Here is a 23,736-nt window from a genome sequence, read left to right on the forward strand (position 1 = left end):
CTTTAAAAGACTGAAAATAAGCTATTATTAATCCTATTAGGACTGGCCCTTTGTGGTAGATGACGCCAGCATGTTCTCCTCTGTCCATGGATTGTTTCTCCACCTTGCAGGTGGTGGTCTGGCTCTGGAAGAAGCTTCTATTTCACCTGGTTGAATTTCCGTGTCTCTTCTAGTTGGCTGGGCTTGGGGTCCTATTGAGAAACACCTTTGCTTCCCCCAAGAATCTGAAAAATTTCCCCCAGGTTTTCGTCTTTTTTTAAAGGGGGAAATCCCTAGCCCGTTTGGAATCTAACCCGATGGGAAGGGTGAGGGAGGAGTCCCACTCACTGAGGCAAATTGCCACCTTATAGAGCACGAAATTCCCACACGGACATGGATCCTTTCCATTTTTCCATAAAAGTGTGTTCTTTGCACACACTCGTAGCAGTTTCGTGGTGTGGAGGCCTGGCCTGGGGAGCCCAGCTGTGAGGGGCTGGAGGCACACGGTCAAGGCTAAGGCCCACGCTGGCAAGGCGCAGGTGCGCCCAGGACTCGATGGCTGGTGGGCACGCGTCTCCCCAGCGTCCTCAGCACCCAGCTCAGAGGCCCTTATCACGCGTGCCCGGCGCACACTCGGGGAACCTAGACGCTCGCCTCTCGTGCAACCCAGCAACTGTAGGAAGCTCTTGGGGGCGATCCGGGCATCGCCTGCCGCCTCAGATCTACAGTGGGTTCCAATTCTCGCCCCGACCCTTTCCCTTCTGAATCCTTGATTCCCGCGCCAGCCCGCCGCTCCCTCTCCGTACCCCCTCCGTCCCACGCTCCCGCTGGCACCGCTGGGTCCCGCGCCAACCCTCTGCCCTCGTGCACCGTGGTACCCCGCTAGCCCGCAGCCCACCGGTGCCCGCTCCGTCCCACGTCCCCCGCGCGCCCCGCTGGGTCCCGCGCCAGCCCGCCACTCCCTCCCCGTGCCCCCTCCGTCCCACGCCCCCGCGTGCCCCGCTGGGACCCGCGCCAGCCCTCTGCCCTCGTGCGCCGTGGTCCCCCGCCAGCCCGCAGTCCCCCAGTGCCCGCTCCGTCCCACGTCCCCCGCGCGCCCCGCTGGGTCCCTCGCCAGCCCGCTGCCCCCCGGCCCTCTCGGTTCCCAGTCCCTCGTGCGCGCAGCTTGACCCTCCATCCAGTCCCGCCCTGCCTCCCCCAGCAGCGCGCGCGGCGGCGAGTCTGCCTTCCCTCTCAGCCCGCGACCTCCCTCTGACCCATTTTCCTCGCGCTCCCCCTGTGTCCCCAAGTCTCCTTCGGCCCGCTTCGGCCCCCGCCAGCCTCCTCCTTCCCACCCCTGTCCGCGAGTCCCGCTCGGGCCCCGGCTCCCGGCGGGGCGGGGCCTCGCAGGCGGAAGTGCCCGGGGCGCCGGCGGCTGGGACCGGCCGGGACGATGGGAGCCCGGGGCAGAGGCGGCAGCTGCGGCGGCGGGGGCCGCAGGGGCAGCGGTGGCTGCCCGGGTGGCGGCGGGGGCGGGCGGCCGGGGACGCGGTCCGGGTAGCGCCGGGCCGAGCGCGGAGTCATGGGCCGGGCTGGGACCGGGACCGGGACCGGGGGCGCGGCGGTGGCCGTGGCGGGGCCGCTGCTGCTGCTGTTGCTCGCTCGGCCCCCGCCTGCCGCCGCCGGCGACAGCAGGAAGAGCGGTGAGCGGGCGCCGACCCGCGGGGGCCATGGCGGGGGGGGGGGTGGCGTGCGCCGGCCGGGTTGGGGGGCTGCCGGGAGGCGGGGTCTGGATTGTGACTCACCCTGGGGGCGCCTGTGCGCTCACCTCGCGCGGGCGCAGGGCCCAGGTCCCCAACCCAGGCAGGGGGTTTGGGGGGGTTCAGGGCGGCCCCTTGCGGGAGCCGAGTGTTAAAGTGGTGGGGGTGGAAAGGACGCTGGCGCCCCCTCCACTGTCCCCGGGGCCGAGTTCGTCCAGACTGACCCCTTGGAGTGCGCCCTTCGCTCTCGGGTCCTCCCGGCGCGTTTAGGTAGGGCACAACCCACGGGCGAAGGGACGGGGAGGCAAAGGAGCGCAGGGGGACGCAGCTGGCACTCCGGCTGCGGGAGAGAGGGGCTGTGCCATGCGGTTCTGGGGCGCCCCTCTGGCTTCAGAGGCTTGGGAGTTAGGAGAAAGTTGCTTAGATCCAGGAGTGGGGCCCAGGTGGGTGGCCCGTCTTCATCCTTGGCAGAGTCTTAGCCAACCCAAGTGCAGTGACTCTCAGCAGCTGGCCGGGCTTCTCGCAGGCTGGACTCCCAGGTGGACCTGAGGAGCCTGGCGGGCCAGGGTTGTCTGAGAGTCCCCATCCTGGACTGAACCCCCAGGAGGTGGCTTCTGCACCCCCCGACCCCGTCCTGCCTGTGGGTGCTGAGTAGCCTCCCCTGACTGTGCCCTGGGTCTCCCTGAGGGCCCTGTGGCCAGTGATAGGTGGCCCACACCTCCCGCCCCCCCCCACAGCAGGCCCCAGCCCACACCTCCCCCTGGACAGCAGGCAGCTTATCCCGCTCTGCAGGGGCTCTCTCCCTCCACTTCCTGGCTCCCTGCCCCTCCCCCCTTCCCTGAAACCCTCCAAGCTCCTGTTTCTTTGAGGGCTGTGCCTCTGGTGTCTGAGCTTGGCATGGCTTGAAATGAAAGGTAGTTTACCCGGAGATCGGCTCCTGGTTGAATTGCTCCGTGGGATATTGCCCTCCTTATGTCCACCTGTTTCTCCATCCTGGGGCAGGGCTGAGGGAGGGCTCCCTGGTGGGGAGTTTATGGAGATGGAAAACTTGGGGCAGCCCCTCACCTCTTAGGCCTGCTGAGAGGTCAGGCCCTGTGTGGCCCTGGCTTCTGGAGTCTGTGCATGGGCAGGGTCTCTGTACAGGGTACCTGTGTGTGGTGGCGTGCCCTCTCTGGGGTTCCCAGGACAGTCTCAGGGACTTTCTCTCTTTTCCATCTGACCCTGTGTCCTTGGAGGGGCCTGTGGCACAGGGCTGGGGTCCATGAGTCCGAGGCTCCCTGAAAGACGTCATGTGGTAATGGCCTAGCATTTAGCAAGATAACCCGGGGGGGGGGTCCTGGGCCAGGGAGGTCAAGCTGTGGCCCTGGGAAGGGGTTTCGCTGGGTCTTCAGGGGATTTTGAACAGGTCTCTTATCTCCTGTGCACCTGCTGAAATGTCACACCTACCAGCTGTGTTCCAGGTGCCCTCAGGCTGACATTCCAGCGCTGGCAGCAGCCGGAAGTCCTTACCCCTTTCAGGCCAGGGTGCTGGGTGCCCAGCTGGCAGACTGTTTCTCTAAGGTGCCCTGGTCCTGAGGTGGGGGTGGGGGACTGTCCTACCTCGGCTCCCCAGCACTCTGCTCTGCCCTTCTCATCACGTTATCCTAAGGGCTGAAGCAGCCCCGGGAGGAGGTTTGTGTTAGGTCAGCAGCTTCTGGCTTCCTAGCGTTCAGTCCACAGCCTGGGGGGTGAGACCTGGCAGCCAGCGGCCACAGGGAAAGTCTTGGATTTAGAGCCTACCCCTGAGCTCCTTGCTGTGCGGGGCTCCTTTGGAGCTCAGTCTGGCTTTGCAAGTGGGTCACTACCTTTTCTCCAATGCCTCCGCGGGAGGCTCAGGAGGTTGGCAGAAGGGGATTGGCTCTCCTGGCTCCCTCCCTGCTCCCCTGGCTTACCTGGAGGGGCCCCTGGCCTGCTGTTGAGGTGGGGAAGGGGAAGTGGAGATGGTGTCAGCCAACCACTTGCCCAGTGGGGCAGGGAGAGGCCTTCAGCCTGGAAGAGAGGGAGGTCACACCCTACTATGTCCACAGTGCATTTCTTCCAGAAGCACTTTCGTATCCATTAACTTTGGAGGGCAGGGCACCTGAAGGGAGGTGCTGTCTCCCTTAGCCAACTCACAAGGAAGTTGGGACTCAGAGAGAGGAAGGGACATCCAAGGTCACAGGAGGCATGAGGCCTGAGCCTGAGCTGGGACTGGACTCTCTGCCTTCCAGCCCAGGCACCTTGTGACTGGAACCCATGCCCAGTTAGCTATCCCCAGGAGCACAGAGAATGCTCGGGGTGATCTGTTCTGTAGGATCTCCAAGAGGGAGGATTGTGGGTGGGCACCACACGTAGGGTCAGACACCTGCTCTGGGGCAGGGTGTGCTCCATCAGTGGACACCCCCAGCAGGGGCCTCATCAGGGTGGGTCCTCCGGTCTCTGGGCTGAGCTCCAGAAGACTCAGAGCTGGCCCTGGAAAGGTTGGCATGATACAGGCCGAGTTACAGAGTGTGGAGGGGTGGGGAGCAGGGGAGCCACAGAGGTGGGGACCTGAGAGGGGCTGGGAGGCTGGGGCTGGGGGCCTTTTGCTGCCAGGGGCCCCTGCCTTGTCTCTGTACCACCCTGCATGGGCACACGCCCACGTGAGCACAGGAGCCAGCTGTCCCTTCATCTTCGCACCTGGCCAGGCTTCCTGCCTGGGCTTTCCTCCCCACCAGGGTCTCTGCTCGCCTCCTGTCTGGGTGAGGCGGAACTCTGGCTCTCCTCTGGCTGTGTCTCAGGTCACTGTGGGCCTGAGCAGGTGGCCAGCCTCTGGGCCTGAGTCCCCTCACCTCAGCGTGGCCCCCTGCACGGAGTGGGAGGGGAGAGAGTCTGCTGCTGTCCTGTGCCCAGGACAAAGGTGGGGGCAGGGGCGGTGCTACAGCCCTGAGCACCTCCCGTGAGCCTCCATCTTTTGACCCTGGAGTCACAGGGGCTGCAGGAGGGGAGGACAGGTGCCCTGGCTGGTGGGGCAGCGACGGGGCCGGGGGTGGGGGTGTGCCAGGCTCCTCTGTCCGTGGGGCCCCGTGAGGAGGTGGGGGCCCGGCTGACGGCACCTTCTCCCCGCAGACGTCAGGCTGGTGTCGGAACATTTCTCCCAGTCCCCACAGAAGCTGTCTTTCTACAGCTGGTACGGCAGTGCCAGACTCTTCCGCTTTCGCGTGCCCCCCGACACCGTGCTGCTGCGCTGGTTGCTGCAAGTGTCCCGGGGCAGCGGCCCCGCCTGCGCAAGCGTGGAGATCACTGTGTAGGTCCCCTCCCCCTCCCTCCCACCCCCCTCCCCCTCCCGGGCGCGCCCCGCCAGGCCCTGACGCCCCTGCCGCCCTCAGGTACTTCCGTTATGGTGCCCCTCCTGTCATCAACCCTTTGGGCACCAGCTTCCCCGCCAACAGCTCCGTGCAGTCCCCCTTCTTCATCAAGATGCTGGACAGCAACGCTTCCCTCAACATCTCCCACCCAGCCGCCGGGGACTGGTTTGTGGCGGCCCACCTGCCCACCGCCTCCCAGAAGATCGAGGTGAAGGTAAGGGGGCTGCCTTCGGGGAGGAGGGGACAGGCTCCCTCACCGCATGCACGCCACTCGCTGACTTTGCTCAAGGTTCCGCCCGGCATGCACAGGTCCAGTGCCCCCCACCCTTCCCCACCCCGTTCCATGCCTGGGCTCTCTGCTCCAGCCCGGCTTCCCCTCCCCCCTCCACTATGTCTGCTCCAGCTCTGCCCCCCTCCCAGCTCCCGTGTCTGCCCCTGACGTGCCCCCCACGTATGCATGTTCTTTCCCCCCACACTTCGCTCTCTCCCTAGGGTTTCGTTCCCACCTGCGCCTACGTCTTCCAGCCTGACATGCTGGTTGTGCGGACCGTGGAGGTCTCCATCCTGGAGCCTGACATTCCCCTTCCGCAGACCCTCCTCTCCCATCCCAGCTACCTCAAGTGAGTAGGGCCCCTGGGGAGGTGGAGCCTCCGGGCGTGGTTCCTTGGGAGGCTGGTGGAAGGCACAGAGGCTGAGCCAGACCCTGTCCCCGCGGCCACAGAATCTTCATCCCTGAGTACACCCAGGAGCTGCAGCTGGAGCTGCAGGGCTGTGTCGCCAATGGGAGCCTGGGCTGCCCTGTGCGCCTCACCGTGGGTGCTGCCACCCTGCCCAGAAACTTCCAGAAGGTGTTCATGTGCGTTAGCCCCACTGGGGCCTGCCGCCTGCTGCTGCCCTCACCTCCCTGGGACCGGTGGCTGCAGGTGACCGCCAAGAGCCTGGCGGGGCCTCGCGTGCTGGTGGCTTTCCAGGTGGTAGCTGCCCTCACAGGTGGGCTAAGGGGGAGGACGGGCATGGGTGGCTCCGCCTCCTGCCGCGGATCCCCAGGCCTTCCCGTGGCTGAGCCCCTTGTCTCCCTGATAGCCTGCAGGCCGTGGAACCTGAACTTCCAGCACCTTCCACAGAGCAGCCTGAATGAGAGCTGCAATGCTTCCACGGGCCTGCTGCCCCCACGCCCCGCTGACCACGGCGACCACGGCCTGGGCGGGAGCAGCAGGAGGCATGGGGGCCCCTGCTGCCTGACGAGCTACCCAGTCATTCGGGAAGACCTGGACGTGGTGTCTGTGCGCTTCTGGCCGGTGGACAGGGTGTGGGTGCAGGTGCGGCCCACCACGCCCTCGGTGATGCGGCTGTACATGGACACCGGCATGGACAGCGGGGGCTCCCTCACTGTCTCCCTGCGGGCCAACAAGGTAGGTACCCTGACCAGGGAGGGCCTTGCTTCCTGGCTCAGCCTGGGCTCAGCCCCGCCCAGCCTCAGGGCTGCTGCCTGGGTCTTCCTGTGCTGACTCTGGCACAGAGAGTAGGTCAGCCTTTCGGGCGACAAGCTGACCCCGCAGGCCCTGGGGCAGATTAGGGGCTCTGTCTGAGGAGAGGGAGGCCTGTTCTGCGGGCTGTGCCTCAGGAAGTGAGGGTGGGATCAGGCTGGGCATCCCCAACCTGGAAGGAAGGGTTCTAGAAGGGCCCTGGGCCAGCAGAAGCCATGGAGAATGGAGCCAGCCAGAGTGGGAGCCCGCTGCCCTGGGGCTGGGGCCGAGTGCGTGGCTTTTTCTTCCAGACTGGAATTACCAACAGCACCTTGGTCGCTGTCTGTGTGAATGCCGCCTCCCCCTTCCTCGGCTTCCGCACGTCACTCAACTGTACCACAGGTATGTGCCGGCAGCGTGCGGCCCAGGGTCCCCGGCCAGCCCCTCTGGCCGCTACTGATCAGCCCCCCTCCACTGCAGCCTTCTTTCAGGGCTCCCCACTGACCCTGAGTGCTGCATCGCACAAGGCCGACCTCATCATCCCCTACCCAGAAACGGACAACTGGTACCTCTCCCTGCAGCTCGTGTGCCCCGAGAGTCCAGAGTGAGTAGACCTGGGGACTGCTGGCTGGGGGCAGCCGGCGGACTGCTCCCAGCAGGACCATGCATGGGGCTGCCCAGGTCCAGGTTGGGGAGTGACCAAAGCCCTGTGGGGCCCCTTGCCTTCCGGGAGTTGTGAGGGCTTCTTCTCCACGTGCTCACCCATCATGCTGCAGCCCTGGGAGTCAGGACCCAAGGAGGGGGACCAGTCCAGGACATAGCCCCGGGAGACTGGGCCTCAGGGCATGTTGGCGGGGGAGGAGGGGAGGATGTCTCAGACTCGGCAGAGCTCACTGCTGCTGTCCTCCAGGACAGATGTGGGTTCCTGTGTCCCAGAGCCTGCTGAAAGCCCCGACGAGGGACGGGCCAGCGGGTGTCAGCAGCTAGGCTTCCTGCGGCCCCTTCCTCACAGGGAGTGTGAGCAGGCCTCGGTCCTCGTGGAGACCACCTTGACCCTGGTGCCCTGCCTGAACGACTGCGGACCCTATGGCCAGTGCGTCCTTCTGCGCAGACACAGCTACCTATATGCGGGCTGCAGCTGCAAGGCCGGTGAGGCCTGGGCCCACGGGCCTTGGGACACCAGCTCTTGTTTTCAAGTTTACGTATTTAAGTCATCTCTCCACCCCGGGTGGGGATTGAACTCAGGACCTGGGATCAAGCCTTGCGTGCTCCATCAACTGAGCCTGCTGGGCGCCTTGCCTCTGGGCCTTGCAGGGCAAGGTTGGGGAGCCCACCTCCACTCTGCCAGGGCCCGAGAGGGACTCTGCCGGGCTAGGGCAGATGCCTCCTCCCTGTTCCTTCCTCCGTTCTTCCTCAGTCCCTCACCCCCACTGTGTCCCAGGCACTGATGGCCTGGGCCTCCCCTGCCCACAGCTGCCCTACTCCTGCCCTGCCCTATGCCAGCCTGCTTCTGGGTGAGGAAGGGGCTTCTCTGCTGGTCTCTTGGGGAGGGGAAGGCTCTAGGGTTCAGAAGGACGCCTCCTGGCCTCAGCCCCCTTGGCATCTCATTGGCTCCCAGGCTGGCGTGGGTGGAGCTGCACGGACAACAGCACGGCCCAGACGGTAGCCCAGCAGCGGGTGGCCGCCCTCCTTCTCACTCTCAGCAACCTCATGTTCTTGGCTCCCATCGCCGTCTCGGTGCACCGCTCGCTCCTGGTGGAGGCCTCTGTCTATGCCTACACCATGTTCTTCTCCACGGTGGGCTTGCTGCAGGGGGTGCGGGGATGGGAGGAGGCTGGGAGAGGGGCTGGCCGAGGCTCACCACCCCTGCCCCGCAGTTCTACCACGCCTGCGACCAGCCCGGCGAGGCAGTGCTCTGTATCCTGGGCTATGACACCCTGCAGTACTGTGACTTCCTGGGCTCTGGGGTGTCCATCTGGGTCACCATCCTCTGCATGGCGCGGCTGAAGGCAGCCCAGAAACACGTGAGTGACTCCCGACACCTGTGCCTGGGCTCCTGGCCCACCGCGTGTTGAGGACTAGACCAGAAAGAGGGCTTGGTGCTTAGAAACCTGCTGTGCCTTGGAACCCCCATTCACCTGCTGGAAGAAGCTGCCTCCAGCTGGGAAGGGCTAGCTGCCTGGGGATGCCAGGAAAGAACGGCAGTGGACAGGGTTAATTGAGGTTCCCAGCCTGTCTCTCCCACAGCCCCCTTCAGAGAGGAAGCCTAGAGCGCCTGCCCGAGGCCAGGCCTCCCTGACGAGCCCCTAGCTCTGCTCCCACAGTCCCAGGTGCTAAGGACACTCTAGGGACTTTTTTGCCTCAGCTGGTCCTGGCTGACAGAGACACGTGGCCTGGCCCCTTGCCGGGCCATGTGTGTGCCTCAAAAGTTCACTGGTGGACGGATCAGTGGATCCGTGGATCAATGCAGAGCAGGACAAAATCTGCTGGCAGCTCTCAGGCCAAGGGACAGTGAGGGCTGTGGGACAATGACCAGGCCCAGGGCACCTGTTCGTCCTGGATCTTGTGTGGTCATGAACGACTGGCTGAGGATTCCCGTGACCCTGTGGTCACCCCTGTGTCTTGTCCAGGTCCTGTTTCTCCTGGGCACGCTGATCTTCGCCATGTCCCTGCAGCTGGACCGCAGGGGTGCCTGGAACATGATGGGGCCTTGCCTCTTTGCCTTTGTGGTCATGGTCACCATGTGGGTAAGGAGCCAGGACAGGCCAGCGCTCCTGCCCAGGCCCCCTCCGCTGGTGATTGGGAGAAGCTGGTCTGGGCCCCCCGCAGACCCCTGCTTCGGGGGAACAGAGCCTGGCCCTCCATTCTGGCCATGTTCCTGCCCCTGGGCCCGAGTCCCACACATCTGCTGAGAACTTGCTGGGGGCACCCATGAGGGCCCAGCATGGCTTCGGGCCTGGCCCATGCCAGGTCTCTGTGCCCTTGGGGCCTCTCCAAACAGCCACACCAACAGTCCATCCCACTGCCCAGACCTGGGGGGAGGGATCCTGGGAGCTGCGGCTCCAGTAGCGTCCTCTGCCTGCGCTCACAGGCCGCTTCACTCCAGGTGTATCGCTGCGGACACCGGCGCCACTGCTACCCCACGTCCTGGCAGCGCTGGGCCTTCTACCTCCTGCCCGGCATCTCCATGGCTGCTCTGGGCATTGCCATCTACACCTCCATGATGACCAGTGACAACTATTACTACACCCACAGCCTCTGGCACGTGCTGCTGGCCGGGAGTGCGGCCTGCCTACTCCCGCCACGGGAGGAGCACACCAAGCCCTGGGCCTGCTCGCAGAAGCTCACTTGCCACTACCAGATCTGCAAGAACCACCGAGAGGACCTGTATACGGTGACATGACGTGGCCAGCTCAGGGACACCGGCCACTGTGATGATGGGCTCTCTGGCCAGGGGCAGGACCAAAGGAGAAGGACCCTGTCCAGGTCCATTTCCAGCTGAATAAAATTGCCCGCGCACTCTTTGGCTTCCTTCTGAGGAGAGGACTGCACCCGCCCCCTTAGTTCCCAGGTGCCTGCTGGTCCCTCAGTAGGTCCCAGCCAGTGTCTGCTGGGGCGCCTGGGGCCCAGGCCTGGCTCCTTAAAAACTGCAGGTACCATGCAGGGGTACGGCCTGTGTTCTGGCTGAAACATGGTTGGAGATGGGGAGAGAGAGGCCCCCATCATCCCTGTTCCCCTGTGAGGTGGTGAGGTGAGACCCAGGGGACTGAGGAGTCCTGAGCCCACCTCCCACAGGCCTCCGTCCCACCAAGCAGGGTTTGTGCCCTCTTTGCATCCCTGGCTCCGTGATGAGGTGTGCCCTGATGCCAGCCTTCCTTGGGCATGGGGGTGCTCCCTGCAGATGCAGGACTGTGGCGGGAGGTGACGGCACTCACCAGGGAGCTGCTGGGCCCTGGGGCTGCCACGAGTGGCTGGGTTTTGGCTGTCCAGTCCTGCTGCTCCCCTCTGTTTGGCACTTGGCTTTGGAACTGTAGGCGCTGGGGACAGGGCTGCTGAGCTGCTCCGGGTGTGCAGTACCCCAGGGCACACACTGGCCTGACTCTATCTCTTTAGCCACCCCATGGGTTCCTGGGCCCTGTCTGGGGAGCTACGCATCCTCTCTGGTTGCTTCAGGGAAGGAAGGGATGACTGCTGCCTTGTATAGGCCTGACTGTGTATTTGGGGAGGGGTTCCCCAAGACCTAGCCCAGCCTCTGTGGGGGAAGCAGGAGAAGGGGGGCTGACTGCCTCTCCCCTAAGGCCACACTGTAGTGGGCTGCTCTCTGTACCAGGAGTGCTAGAAATGGCCAGAAGTGACCGCAGGAAGCTCAGTGGAAGGTGTGGTGCAGTAGGGTGGGGACATGGAGCCTTCCCACCTACTGTCCCTACTCCCCCACACCTTATCACCCTGCACTTGTAAAGGGAGAACAAACATTTATATATGGTGTTTTTTGGGTTACAAGTTTTCAAGACGTTAAGACATTTTTATGTCGCTCTGATTTTGCTGTGATTGCTGAGTTTAATATTCCACAGAGATATTTCAAGGCACAAGGGTCTTTTAGACAGCGCGGGGGGGTGGGGGGGTGGGACGGGGCCGGGGGCGGGGAGGCTCTGTAGCAGGATCTATGCTTAGTGAGGCTGGGTCTCAGAGCTGAAATCAAGAGTCGGACTCTTAACCGACGGGGCCACCGCGGCGCCCCGAGACAGAAGAGTTTTTCCACTTACACAGATTTCTGCTCTCGGAGGGGAGCAGAGGGAGTGGGAGCAAGGATGACGGGATCCACTCTTCCCCGCCCCCAGCTCTGCTCCAGGGAAAAGGAGCCGCATTTGCTGACAGTGCCTTGAGCCGCCGCCGTCACTGCCCGGCATTTTCCACGGTCCCTAAAAAGGCAGGAAAGGGGGCGGGACGAGGCTAGACTGACGGGCTTTTCGGCCAGTTAGCGGCGGACCGGTGCTGAGCGTGGTGTCACGACTTCCGGTTCCGGTGGGGCGCGGAACTCGGAGAGGCAGGGTGGACGCCAGGTCAGAGCCGCGTCTCGTGGGGCGAGGAGGTCTTGCCAGGTTCCGGGTCAGGGTCCGGGATTAGGAGTCGGGGCGAGGGGAGAGAATACGCGTGTAGTTGGGCTCGGACTTGGAGTTGGGGCCGCGCCGGTTTCGGGGGGCTGGGGTCTGGAGGACCGGAGTTGGGAGTCAGGGGGCTGGTGTCGGGGGGGACCGGGGTGGGGAGTCAGGGGACTGGTGTCGGGGGGACCGGAGTGGAGAGTCAGGGGACTGGAGTCGGGAGTACCGGGGTGGGGAGTCAGGGGGCTGGTGTCGGGGGAGCCGGGGTGGGGAGTCAGGGGACTGGTGTCGGGGGGGCCGATGTTGGGAGTCAGGGGGCTGGGGTCGGGGGCGCCGGGGGTCAGGGGACAGGGCCGGAGTGCGTCGGGACTGCGGTCTAACAGCGCCACCCCCGCCTCCGGTCAGGCTGTCGCGATGCCCCTGCACAAGTTCCCGGTCGGCCTGTGGAAGCGGCTCCGGCTGCGGGAGGGTATCTGCTCTCGCCTGCCCCAGCACTACCTGCGCTCCTTGGAGGAGGTGCGAACACCCACTCCTGTGCACTATAGGCCGCACGGGGTTAAGTTCAAGATCAACCCCAAGAATGGGCAGCGGGAGCGCGTGGAGGATGTACCCATTCCCATCTACTACCCCCCAGAATCCCAGCTGGGACTCTGGGGTGGGGAGGGCTGGATCTTGGGCTACAGATACGTCAACAACGACAAGGTAGGGGAGCAGGGCAGGCTTCCGAGGACTCCTCTGGGGTTTGCTGCCCTGGGTGCGGTGCTGAGCCGTGGGGGTTCCGGGGTGGGGTGCGGTAGGGGTGTGTGCTTGCGCTGTGGTGGAGACTTAGTTCTGTGGAAGAAGCAGGCTGACCTGTGGGGATGCTGTTCCAGCTGACTTGACTGCCCGTGAACCCCGCTGGGTGTCCTGAGACGGTGGTGCCTGTGGGAACCAGTCAGCGCAGGGCCACTGGGGAGATTAGCCAGGCCAGATGTAAGGATGGGAGGACGTGTGTGTGGGGGGGTCCATCGGGGGACGGCAGGTCTTCGGCCCTCTCTCAGCCTGACACGCTGCCGTTGGCCTCCTTGTCATGACATGGCCATGGCCGGCACTGGCACATCGTCACTGCACTCGGGAAGGCTGGGAGACACACAGCCGGCCGTCCACCACCTGCCGTGTCTGGTGGGAAACCTGGACGGGGAGCTGGGCCTTCTGCACGGTGGCTTGTGTGTTTGAGACCCCCCCAGGTGGCCTCTCCCTTTTCCTTGGCCCCTTGGTCCCTGGTTTGGAATGTGATGACCCATGCACCACGGGGTTATGGTTGTATGTGTGGTGTGTCAGGCAGCGCTGAGGAGAAGCTGATCTCTGGGTCCATAGGTGGGTCTGGTCCATCTACCTCTCGGTCCTGAGTCTCAGGAAGAGGCCCTGGGCCCCGTTTGGCTCTGTAGGGAGGAGCGGCAGCACTCACGAGGTCTCTGGTCCTCCCTTAGCTCTCGAAGCGGGTGAAGAAGGTGTGGAAGCCACAGCTGTTTCAGCGTGAGCTGTACAGTGAGATCCTGGACAGGAGGTTCACCGTTACTGTGACTCGGCGGACCCTGGACCTCATCGACGAGGCCTACGGGTTTGACTTCTACATTCTCAAGGTGAGCATGGGGCTGTGCCAGCACACAGCCGAGTCTCCTGGCAAGTCAGAGACTCTCTGGGGCACGCCCGTGTCTGGGGTGCAGGGTCACCTGTGAACTGTAAATGGGCTCCCAGTGAGCACTGCTGCCTCCTTCCCTGCTCTCAGGCCTTCCTTTCCTCTGGGGGTGGCCTGGGGTCCTCTGGCTGCTGAGGAGGAGCCTGGTGGTGTCCGCTGGTGGGTGGGCAGGCACCCCCCCACCCCCCCGGGCAACACCTGGCCCCATGCATAGTCTCCTGCCAGACTCCCAAGGAGGACCTGTGCTCCAAGTTTGGGATGGACCTGAAGCGAGGGATGCTGCTGCGGCTGGCGCGACAGGACCCCCAGCTGCACCCGGAGGACCCCAAGAAGAGGGCCGCCATCTATGACAAGTACAAGGTGAGGGCTTCGGTTTGAACTTGTTGCTTCCTGTGGGCCCCGTTGACAGGTGGTACTGCTGCTCATTGTGTGCCCAGTCTCTCCCCTGCAGGACTTTGTCATCCCGGAGGCAGAAGCCGAGTGGGTTGGCCTGACGCTGGATGAGGCCGTGGAGAAGCAGAGGCTCCTGGAGGAGAAGGTGAGCAGGCGTGGGCACTAGCAGACAGGCGGGGTGGGGGCGTGCGCTGCCTCAGGGCAAGCCTGGACTAGGGCCACGGCCCCCACTGAGCCAGGGGAGGAGTTGCCACCATGCACAGCTGGCCAGATACAGCCACAGCCCTGGGTTCTGTGCAGCATGCCCTCCCCTCTCGAGGCCCTGACTCTTTCCTGTCCCTGGCCCCGCACCTGCCACTTCTTGGCGGCATCTTTGGTTTCTTTGGCTATGTAGCACCCCCCTGCCCTGGAGTCTTCCTGGTATGGAGCAGAGGTCTTTTTGTGTCTTGCACCCTGGAAGGGTCTGGAGCCTGTGGTTGCTGCTGGAACAGGGAACCCACCACGGCGCAGTGGCCACTGACTCTGTTCCCCCTGCAGCCCCGGGGCAGGGAAGCTGGGGATAGACGCTGGTCCTTGCGTCCCCAGTGGCCCCTGTCTCATGGACAAGGTGCTGTCCTCTGGGCTGGTAGCTGTGGCCAAGCCTGAGGGATCTAGTCTTCTTGCGCCAGATTTCTCTTGGTATTTGGGCAGCGGCAGCTGAATTCCTGTCTTCCCCAGAGTGACTCGTCCTGACCCTGGGTCCCTCCCGTAGGCTCCGACTCCTCTGTTCAAGGTCTACGTGGAGGAGCTGATTGAGCGGTTGCGGCAGCAGGCTCTGGCTGAGCCAGCAGTCGTGCAGAAGAAAGCCGGCAGGACATGAGCGACTCGGACCCATGCCTGACAGCCATGCTCACCGCCTTGCCTGCCCCGCGGCACTGTGGACCCAGGGGCCTGGGGTGGTGCTGAGGGCCACGCGTGGGTAGTGGATGAACCCGTTCTTCTCTGATGACCCAGCAGCTTCCAGGGTTGGGAGGGCTTTGTGAAGGCCCCAGGAAGTCTCATGCCAGGGTCCCCAGAGGTGTGGTGCCATCTTGCTGCCTCTGCATTCCCCCTCCCCCTCAAGTGGGGGCCCAGCTGACGTGGGGTCACCACACTTTGGGGGCAGCACAAGTAAATTCTGAACTGGGCTATGTGTGTGCTGCTTTGCTTGGAAGTACTCTCCTGAGTAGTCTTTGAGCTCGTTGTGTCCTGCCCCAGAGACCCGGGATATGGCTGAGCTGTGGGATCGGGATTGGTGTCAGTGTCTTGCCTTCCTCCAGGAGGGTCCAGTGTTGCTGAAGCCATCTGGCAACAGATTGTCTCCCTGTTGTACATCCCCATCTGCCTGGAGGGCTCTCTGGAGCAGAGGCCGGGTGGCTTGGGCTCACCCTGGGAGTGGCCAGGAAGGAGCTCTGCTGACGCGCCGTTCAGGGCGGTGGGCACCCCCACCAGCTCTTGGGAGGTGCAGGGATGGGATTCCTAGTGGGCGGCTGGGCCAGTGCCCTGAGGCTGTTCTGTTCCGAGATTTGGGGGTGCCTTGACCTTCATCCCCAGCCCTTTCCTGGGAGTACTGAGCATTGAGACCCTTTTGGATCACTCTGGGAGGACAGGGAGTGATCCCCCTGACCTGGTCCTGGCAGCTGACCCAGGGGCACTCAGCTCCCCTGACAGGTGCTGTGGTAGTGAAGACATCTGGGCAGTGTTCATGGAGGCGGAGGCCAGAGGGAGCCTGTGGCTGGCCAGTGAGCACAGCGGCAGGGGACCCCTGGAGACCCCCCAGCATAGGGATATCATTGAGGGGCAGGGTCCCTGCTCTAGGGAGTGATCCTGAGATCTGTGGGTGAAGCTGGGAAATGCTGTCGTCAGTCCCAGACTCCTCTGAACATACCTTTGGACCCGTGTCTTGATGCACACGATTGTTTCTGCATGTTCCCAACATTGGGAACAGATTTTAATTTGTTTTAAAGATTTTATTTATTTATTTGACAGACCGAGATTACAAGTAGGCAGAGAGGCAGGCAGAGAGGGGGGAAGCAGGCTCCCCGCTGAGCAGAGAGCCTAATGTGAGACTCGATCCCAGGACCCTGAGATTACGACCTGAGCCGAAGGCAGAGGCTTTAACCCACTGAGCCACCCAGGTGCCCCCAGATTTTAATTTTTAAGAAATTCTACCAAAAGGTGCTAGCACCCAGCCCACCCCCGCCCCAGCCCTGGCTGGCCTGACCACAGCCTCTGGCCACAGCGACCACTGTGGTGGTCTGGACAGGCCAGCCCTCGAATGCCCACTTGATCCCACTTGATGTTTCCCATCCTCAGCCCCGGACTGAATTAAATGGATCCCTTTCTAGCATGGCCTGTGTCACCCGCTCCCCCTTCCCTGTGCTGTGCACCCCAGATGCCCCCCATCCACTGGCATGGCTCTCAGTCACACCTTGCCCTGCTGTTCTTTCTTGCCCCACCCAGGCTACAGGTCCAGGTTGGGGGAGCTCCTGTCGGGACTTGCAGTGTATGTGTGCCAGCTTGCAGTGTATGTGTGCCAGCCGGTAGCCTAAGGGGCCTGTGGCTGGAGCAGGGTGGGGACTAGGCTGCCTGTGGGCCGTGTCGGGGGACGGTGGACTCTGGCCTTGGTCTCTCTGTCACCACTGGAGGGCCATGCAAGAGTGTTAAAAGCACAGGCCCAGCCGAAGTGGGGTTACCACACTTGGGGGCAGCAGAAAGAAGGTCTCAGGGTTGCAGGTCTGCTCTCCCTGGGGCACAGGGGTTACCGCAAGCACGGCCCAGACTGGCCCCCAGGGCTGCTGGTCAGTAGAAGGAGCAGGGTGCGGTCTCAGCAGGTCACTTCCATCCCTGTAACCTGCGTCGGGTCTGGTTGTGGCCTCGGCCCTTTCTTGGCAGAGCCAGTCTCTGGTCAAATCCTCACAAAGATCCTCTGTCCAGGGAAGGCCAAGCTGTCCGTGAATGACAGACTTCCTTACCCCCTAAATAAAACTGGGGCCTGGGAAGGTGCCTGACAGGCAGAAACTGCCACGTAGTTCCCCTTGCAGAAGTGGGGAAGCTCGCACACGCTGCACAGCGACCCGGAGCTGGGCACTAGGAGGCCACCAGGCCACGTGCCTCCTCTGGTTTCACCTTCTTTGTTGCTTCTGCCCACAGGCCACGCCTCCACTAGTCTGCTGAGAGTCTCCAGTCCCCTCATTGAGACCCCGCAGGCCCTCAGGCCTCCATATTGGGGTGGCTAGTTGTACTGATCACTATCAAGCCCCCAGAAGTGCAGACTGGGCTGCGCTGGCCCTGGTGGGCAGACAGGCTGGGCCCTGTCTCTCCTCAGCCCTCCAGGAGCCCTTGGGCAACACCCTTGCTCGTGTGTTTCATTGACAGTCCAGCCAGTCTGTGAGGGCTGGCCATTACTAACTATGGACGGAGTAGTCCCTTGGGACTGGGGAAGCAGAGGTCCCTGGCAAGTGACCGTCAACACCATGGGGTCCTGAGGCCCAGGAAGGACACCTGAGGTCAGGAAGGGTGTGGCCCAGTCTGTGGCTCTGTGCCTGGCCCCTCACCTTGAGGGTCTTGCCGGAGTCCCACTAAGGTGTATGTCGGCTTGCAGAGTGGGGGGTGTGGAGAGAACAGGCAAGTCCACAGCTTCTCTCTGCTAGGAGCCCAGAAGAGCTCTTGAGATGCCACCCATGTGCACTGTCTTTTTCCCTCTGGAGCCTGTGCTCCAGACGCCCTTCCGCCCCCGCCTGCCGCCTGCCCCCAAGCCAGAGCCCAGGTCCCATGGACTGGCTAAACAGCATCAGCCCTACGCCCTCAGGCCCCCTCTGCCACAGCATGCCAGAGCCCTTCCCAAGCTCTCCCTGAGCCCCAGAATGCATCTCCCAGTGCTGGACCCTCCAGCAACTCCCAACTCCAGTGGACCCAGCCTTATCTCCCCACCCACACCTTGTCCCTGGACAAGACCTGTCTGCTGGTGGTGTCCAGCAGACAAGGGGGCTCACTTGTGACTGAGCAAGTTGGGGTGAGGCCAAGCCAATATGGAGAAGTCTGGGGCCAGGTGCCTGGGCTGGTGAGCAGCTTTGGGGCCATGTAGCTCTGGGCCCCACCTGGCCCAGCCTGAGCCCGTTTCCCTTGGACGTACAACCACTACAGACCTGTGTTCCAGATTCCGTTTCCCAGGTCCCTCTAACCTTGGCGGCGGCTTCCTCAGCAGCCCCTGGGCACCTTCCACCATAGCCTCTTCCCAAAGACCTGGGGCTCACAAGTCGTCACAGGCCTGTGACTGTTGCTCACTTGTCTTCTCCAGCAAGCGTGGGCTGGACATGGTCCAGGAAGTGGGATGTGGCTTCCTAGGGCTCTCGGGTAGATGTCTCGTGGGGGCCTTCGTGGTGTTTGTGCTGAATCGAGGATGTGTGGATTGTCTCAAGACGAGGGTGGGTTGGCTCCGGGGTGGTCAGTTCTCAGGGAGATGCTGTGTTGAACCGTTGATGAGAAGCACTGGTCTTGAGACATCCAGGAAACCCTTACCAAGGGGCTGGTCGCGGACAGACCCAGGGGGTTCAAGCCAAGGGAAGAGTAGGTACAAAGTCACTGGTGTGCAGTTAGTTTCTGCAGGGTTGGGGAGTGCTTGGTGTGACTGAGGTTCCAGAGTCCCGCCGGGTTGGGGGACAGGGTCTGTGAAGCAACAGGGCTGGCCAAGCTGGGGCCTCTGAAGGCTCTTGAGAAGGGACAGGGTGAGCCTGTCTTTGTGTTCACTAGGTTGGTGAGAGTGAAGGAGGGGTTGGCAGGCAGAAAAAGCTGGCAGGCCCTTGGAGGTCTCAGGTGGATTGAGAGCTTGGCTCTGTGTCCCTGAGTATGATGAGTTCCCCCTGCCCTTTCTCCCATTGCCCTCACCCATTATTTTCTCACTAGATGGCCTGGCCTTCAGCCCCTGGGGCAAGCCTGACCTGAAATCCTCCTCGAAGTGCAGGCTGCAAAGACATTGTTCCTGCTTCCAGCAGGTGGTCAGGCAGGACACAGAGTGGGCTGGGACATGTCCCGAGAGGGACCTGGACCCTTCACGCTGGATGTACATGAAACACACGCACGCACGCACACGCACTCAACAGCTGGCGCAGGAACAGGGTCCTGTGATGCCTGACCCGACACTCGGAGGGGACCCAGTGTGTGGGCCCACGGCAGTACTGCCTGCTCCCTCAGCAGTCAGGAGTGGCTCAGGGGGTGGCGGTGTCTAAAGGGGCTGGTTGCCATGGCTACCATAGGGTTCTGAGGCCGTCATCTGGTCCCTGCCTCAGCCAATCGGCGGTGGAAGCCCGAGCTGCAGCCCAGAGTCACACTTCTTCCTCCCAGCCACACAGTGGCCAAGAGCAGGGACCCGCGTCCTGGAGTGACTGAAAGTGCTCAGACAGACAGCCAAGCCCATCATGGCGGACCGTGGGATGGTGGGGCGTGAACAGGCACACGGAGCCAGGCAGGTGAGGTAAGCCGGGCGGGCCGACAGATGGGCAGATGAGCGGGCGGACAGGTGGATGTGCTCCCTGCTGCCCATTGTTCTTAAGGCTGGGGCCCTGCCCTCAGCCCCCCGCCCTCTGCACCCTCCCGTGCGCGCTCGCACCCATGTCCGCACCCGACCCTCAGCCCGGGACCCTCTCCCCAGATGGCCCAAACAAGGGTCACGGGGAGAGAGACAAAGGGAACCGCATGAGGCAGGATGAATCCCACTGCACCGTCGGTCCCGAAAATCGTGCTCCCGTGTCTTTCACTCAGATTTCCCGTGGAGGCGGCATCAAAGACCCCCAGCCGGCCACGCGCTCAGTGAGCTGGCCACTTGGCCCCCGGCCCGGCCCCGCACGCAGGCCTGGGCCACAAGCCATGTCAAGTCAGTGCTGTTTAGGGAGTATTTTTTTTTTAAAGGCAAGAAAAATTCGAGAAAGGAAAAAAATGTCCACCTGTACCGGGAAGCGGCCAGACCGAGGAGCAGAGGTGCCAAATCCCGTTACTCGGTACATTGGCGGACAGGCCCCAAAAAGCCAGCTGCGATGAGGGGCTTGTAAACGAAGTGTCCTTTGGAGATCAAAGGGGACATGCTTGTGTGTGTGTGTGTGTGTGTGTGTGTCCGTGTGTGTGAGTGCACGCGTGTGCAGGAACGTGCACCACGGGGCGGCACTCGTGGGCCGTGTGCTGCAGCGTGGTGGAGAAGCCTGGCGTGTCACCCACCCGCCACGGTCACCCTCCATGTTGCTCCCATCCTTGCTGCTGCCTGCCAGTGTGGGTGTGCCCACAGGGGGTGGCTGAGTGTAGCCAGGCCCGGTCCCCACTCCCTAGGCCTGGCCTTGGGCACCGGGCCTTCGGGAAGGTGGTCCCGGCTGGGCCTTTTTTCTCCACCTGGGTCTTTTCTACCCTCCCCTACAATCTGGCGTCACCCCGAAGTTTGGCTCAGATGGGCCTGGCAAAAGCATAGGCCTGGCCACGGGCAGAATGGAGGGTGAGGACAGGCAGCCTCCGGCCCTCATCACCCAAACCGTTCTCCCATTGCCCGCTGAGGCCAAGAGCTCCCAGATGGCCCGGCAAGCATGTCCCGAGGTTCAAAGCCTCTTTCGGCATGATTGTTGGGTTATTAGGTAAACTCTGGGAAGCAAATCTTTTAATCCACTGTGGCTAATCCAGTGCACTTTTGTTTGCCACGACAGATTCTGCAGCAACAAAGGGCCGGAGGGACCCCGGCATACATAATCACGTACTTAGACCGTGCTGCAGTGGCTGCGAGGCTTCTAGGCAGCCGAGAGAGACATCTCTGGACAGCGCAGTGGGGGGCAGGTGGCCGAGGGGCCGATCTGGTGGGTGTGGGCATGGGCACGGGCAAAGCAGCCGGCTGGCTGGCTCCCCATGAGTCTCCTTGCCACCTGGTCCAGGGGCTGCCTCTGGGCCCCAGGGCTGCACAGGCTCGGGAAGCTACATGAGATATGCCAAGTGGAAGGAGAATAAGAGCCGGCAGCCGACAGAGAGGCACTGAGCTACCACACTGGGAGGGGCCTTCGGGGATGGGGCTGTCAGGTCAGGGAAGGATGTTCCCGGTGAGGGAACAGCAAAGACAAAGGTGGAAGTTGGCCTCGGGTCGGGGTTGGTATAGCAGCAGGGCAGGCGTGCCCAAGACCAGAAGTCTTGGGAAGTGACCTGAGGCCACCCGGGAAGCTGGGCCTCTCCACCCTGGGAAGGTGGAGAGATGGGGTGAGACCCCTCAGGTCCCTCCATGCAGGCACTTCCATTCCTGGGAAAATGGTGTTGGGATTGGGGGAGGCCAACAGGCCCTTCCTTTGGTGACCTGGGCCCCTGCCAGGCATGGGCCCCCCACTGAGCCTCAGGCTCCTTGATGGAAGGGGCCAGGAGAGTTGGGCAGGACCCTCACTTTGCAAAGAAGAGGTGCTGGCCTTGGCACATGTCCCCAGGGAGATAGGAGCTGGGTTAGCCCTGGCTGCACCCCTATATCCCTGAGGCTCTTAAGTTGGAGAGGCGCTGCACTGGTGATGCATGTGCTGCTCTCCCCTCCTCTCTCCCAGGCCTCTGTGGCGGGCAGGGGCCACCAGACCTCATTCAAGTACTGTCCTCCAATCGTGAGCCTACTCACCCATGTCCTGGACGCATCCCCGGGGTCAGCATTCTCCAGAGACACAGCATGGGAAGATGTCCTGAGTGACAGGAAGCCCTTAGGACCCTGGGGTGAGGCCCAAGTTGGGATGGGTGTGGATGGCTCCCTGGGGCTCCGGGCCTGCTACCAGGCCCCTCTGCTGCAGGGCCTTCTCGCCTAGGCAAGGGGAGAGCGCAGCAACCTGTGACCAGCCCTGAATGCGGCTGACTCCCGCTCCTAGGAGCAGGGACAACCGCTACATGATGCCGTGCAGCAGCAGGGGAGAAGGTGACAGTCACACCAGGTCTCCCCAGCACTGAGCCGGTCCTGGAGCTCGTTTGAGGGAAAGCCCCGATCTCATCCTCTGCTGCCCCAGCTTGGCCTCGGGACAGGATCACTTCCCAGGTGTCTGCCTGAGGCAGCTGGAGTTGAAGGGCTTAGAGAAAACTCCAGCTGCCAGCCTGGAGAACACACCTGCCCCGAGGTGTGAAGGGGAAGAGGAGGCAAACACAGGAGGAAAGAGGCAGGACCCAGGGAGGCCCCAGCCTGGAGCGTCCACAGGAAGCTGGGCTGGCCCAGGAAGCTCGATTTGGCACCTTCTCACTGGTCCTGGGACCATCGTGGAGCAACACCATCCTTCTTGACTCTGCCCAACAGGTCAGCTCTGTCCTGTCCCCCAGCATCCTCGCCCACCCGTCTTGCTTCCCGGGGTTACTATGGAGTGATCCCTGAGACATGGTGCAGAGCCTCACGGTTCCCACGTAGTCACGACAGTTACGTGGGAACAGAACTCATTCCTGAACATATAAAGGAGGCTACAAAACCCACCCCTGCTCCTGCACTCCAACAATAACTAGTATTAATACTCTGGAATAGCATTTTTTTTTTTTTTTGTATTTTTGTATTCTTGACTTTATATGCACATTTTCTATATTCACGAGAATGGGCACCCACTCTGGGTGGTCTCCTGGCTTTCTCCTTGGTGCCCTGTCTCAGGACTTGAGTGTGATGTCTCTACATCTTTTGGGGGCTTGGGATGGGGCACCAGCAACACCTGGCCCTCCCTGTTGGGCTCAGAACTGATGGAGAAAGGACACTCCGGGATGAGGAATGGAGCCTGGGGGCTGTGCTGATGGCCTGGAGGGCGGCTCACCAGTGTGACCCGGGCTGCGCATCCAAAGCAGAGTCCACACCATACTCGTCAGAACTGGATATGCCTCGCTCCCGCTTGAGGGCCTTGCCTGCCCACCTGCTGTCACCTCTTACCCCTGTAGACAGGGCAGAGGGGGAGGACATGGAGAGCCCAGAAGGGACTTAGCCTGAGACTCTGGTCCCCCTCCAGAAGCCCAAATCAGAATGTCCCTCCTGACCTCCCCTGCCAGGAAGACAACTGGAAAGTGGTGTCCTTATCCCATCTCTGCCACTTATCCTCTGCTGCTGGTTCTCATCACCGCACCTCGGGGCATGCTGGATGCACCTTCCACACCCTCTTTGGTGCATCTTGGATGATTTCTTGGAATCACTTTTTTAAAAAAAGATTTATTTATTTGACAGAGAGAAAGAGATCACAAGTAGATAGAGAGGCAGGCAGAGAGAGAGGGAAGCAGGCTTCTGCTGAGCATAGAGCCCAACTCGGGACTTGATCTCAGGACCCTGAGATCATGATCTGAGCCAAAGGCAGCGGCTAAACCCATGGAGCCACCCAGGCGCCCCTTGGAATCACTTTTTAAAGGAGGTCTTCCTCAGGCCAGGGGATGAACAGGCTTAAGGTTTCAAAGTTCCCTTTATTTCAAAATATTCGTTTTGTGTCTACGTCAAAGACAGTAATTTCATTTCTGCTCTTAAGTTTTTCATGTATTTCCTGGAAAGCCTGAACACATGTCCTCTACAGTTCATCCCATCAAAGCCTCTACTGGCAAACTCCAACACTCCCTTCACCGGGAGGGTGAAAAGAGGGTGCTCCGTCAAACTCACCTGTTATGAAGTGAGGCTCCTGTGGCTTTTTGTCAGGTTTCATATCTGGGGGGGGTGGCTGACACAGTCCCTGCCAGCTCACCCCTGCTCCCTTGCAGGCCCCACTTCTGGCCTCTCTGAGCTCCCTCCTCTGGTCTCCCCCTACTCCCACCCTGCTTGGACAACCAGCTCTCCATGCCCTCAGTTGTAACCCACTCTAGCAGGGCTGCCGCATCTCCTCCAGGCCTTCTGATTCCCTTCCTGTCCCTGCAGGGCTGGGGCCCCAAGGAGCCAGGGGCCCCTGGGTCCTGTTCTGGTCCCAGGGCCTGGGGACACCTGCTGCCATGGGCCCGGAGGAGGATGGACATGGACACAAGCCTGGGAGCCTGGCCTGGCCACGGCAGCCACTCTGCAGAACCAAGGCAAGA

At 62.3% G+C, this 23,736-nt stretch overlaps 2 protein-coding genes across 8 annotated transcripts; both read left to right on the top strand.

The window, feature by feature from the left end:
* The first annotated feature begins 1,540 nt into the window (after positions 1-1,540).
* On the top strand, positions 1,541-10,068 carry PGAP6 (post-glycosylphosphatidylinositol attachment to proteins 6). 4 transcript variants are annotated; one of them, XM_044232986.1, is made up of 13 exons: positions 1,541-1,661; positions 4,845-5,022; positions 5,105-5,297; positions 5,576-5,703; positions 5,805-6,073; positions 6,167-6,495; positions 6,861-6,951; positions 7,030-7,153; positions 7,562-7,698; positions 8,168-8,346; positions 8,427-8,573; positions 9,180-9,296; positions 9,656-10,068. In XM_044232986.1, exons 1-13 carry the CDS (start codon positions 1,541-1,543, stop codon positions 9,950-9,952), a joined length of 2,310 nt encoding a protein of 769 aa, XP_044088921.1. In that variant the 3' UTR covers positions 9,953-10,068. The 4 variants fall into 4 exon arrangements, with proteins under 4 accessions (XP_044088921.1, XP_044088922.1, XP_044088924.1 ...); XM_044232987.1 differs by lacking the exon at positions 1,541-1,661 and adding an exon at positions 1,875-1,988; XM_044232989.1 differs by lacking the exon at positions 1,541-1,661 and adding an exon at positions 3,384-3,400.
* Positions 10,069-11,573: 1,505 nt separating this feature from the next.
* Positions 11,574-14,885, top strand: MRPL28 (mitochondrial ribosomal protein L28). 4 transcript variants are annotated; one of them, XM_044233411.1, is made up of 6 exons: positions 11,574-11,609; positions 12,054-12,350; positions 13,118-13,270; positions 13,552-13,686; positions 13,778-13,864; positions 14,471-14,885. In XM_044233411.1, the coding sequence occupies exons 2-6, from the start codon at positions 12,063-12,065 to the stop codon at positions 14,576-14,578; spliced, it is 771 nt and encodes a 256-aa protein (XP_044089346.1). In that variant the 5' UTR covers positions 11,574-11,609; positions 12,054-12,062; the 3' UTR covers positions 14,579-14,885. The 4 variants fall into 4 exon arrangements, with proteins under 4 accessions (XP_044089346.1, XP_044089344.1, XP_044089347.1 ...); XM_044233409.1 differs by having other exon boundaries at positions 11,593-11,655; XM_044233412.1 differs by lacking the exon at positions 11,574-11,609 and adding an exon at positions 11,627-11,648.
* Positions 14,886-23,736: the final 8,851 nt, after the last annotated feature.

Source organism: Neovison vison, chromosome 14, assembly GCF_020171115.1.
Source record: "Neovison vison isolate M4711 chromosome 14, ASM_NN_V1, whole genome shotgun sequence".
In the NCBI taxonomy this organism is placed as follows: Eukaryota; Metazoa; Chordata; class Mammalia; order Carnivora; family Mustelidae; genus Neogale; species Neogale vison.

Excerpts from the sequence above, each read along its gene's own strand:
- PGAP6 (XM_044232986.1), top strand. The coding sequence starts at position 1,541 with ATGGGCCGGGCTGGGACCGGGACCGGGACCGGGGGCGCGGCGGTGGCC. Across the intron at positions 6,952-7,029 it reads GTCACTCAACTGTACCACAG|CCTTCTTTCAGGGCTCCCCA; the intron begins GTATGTGCCGGC and ends CCTCCACTGCAG. Across the intron at positions 9,297-9,655 it reads TGGTCATGGTCACCATGTGG|GTGTATCGCTGCGGACACCG; the intron begins GTAAGGAGCCAG and ends GCTTCACTCCAG.
- MRPL28 (XM_044233411.1), top strand. The coding sequence starts at position 12,063 with ATGCCCCTGCACAAGTTCCCGGTCGGCCTGTGGAAGCGGCTCCGGCTG. Across the intron at positions 12,351-13,117 it reads GATACGTCAACAACGACAAG|CTCTCGAAGCGGGTGAAGAA; the intron begins GTAGGGGAGCAG and ends GTCCTCCCTTAG. Across the intron at positions 13,687-13,777 it reads CCATCTATGACAAGTACAAG|GACTTTGTCATCCCGGAGGC; the intron begins GTGAGGGCTTCG and ends TCTCCCCTGCAG.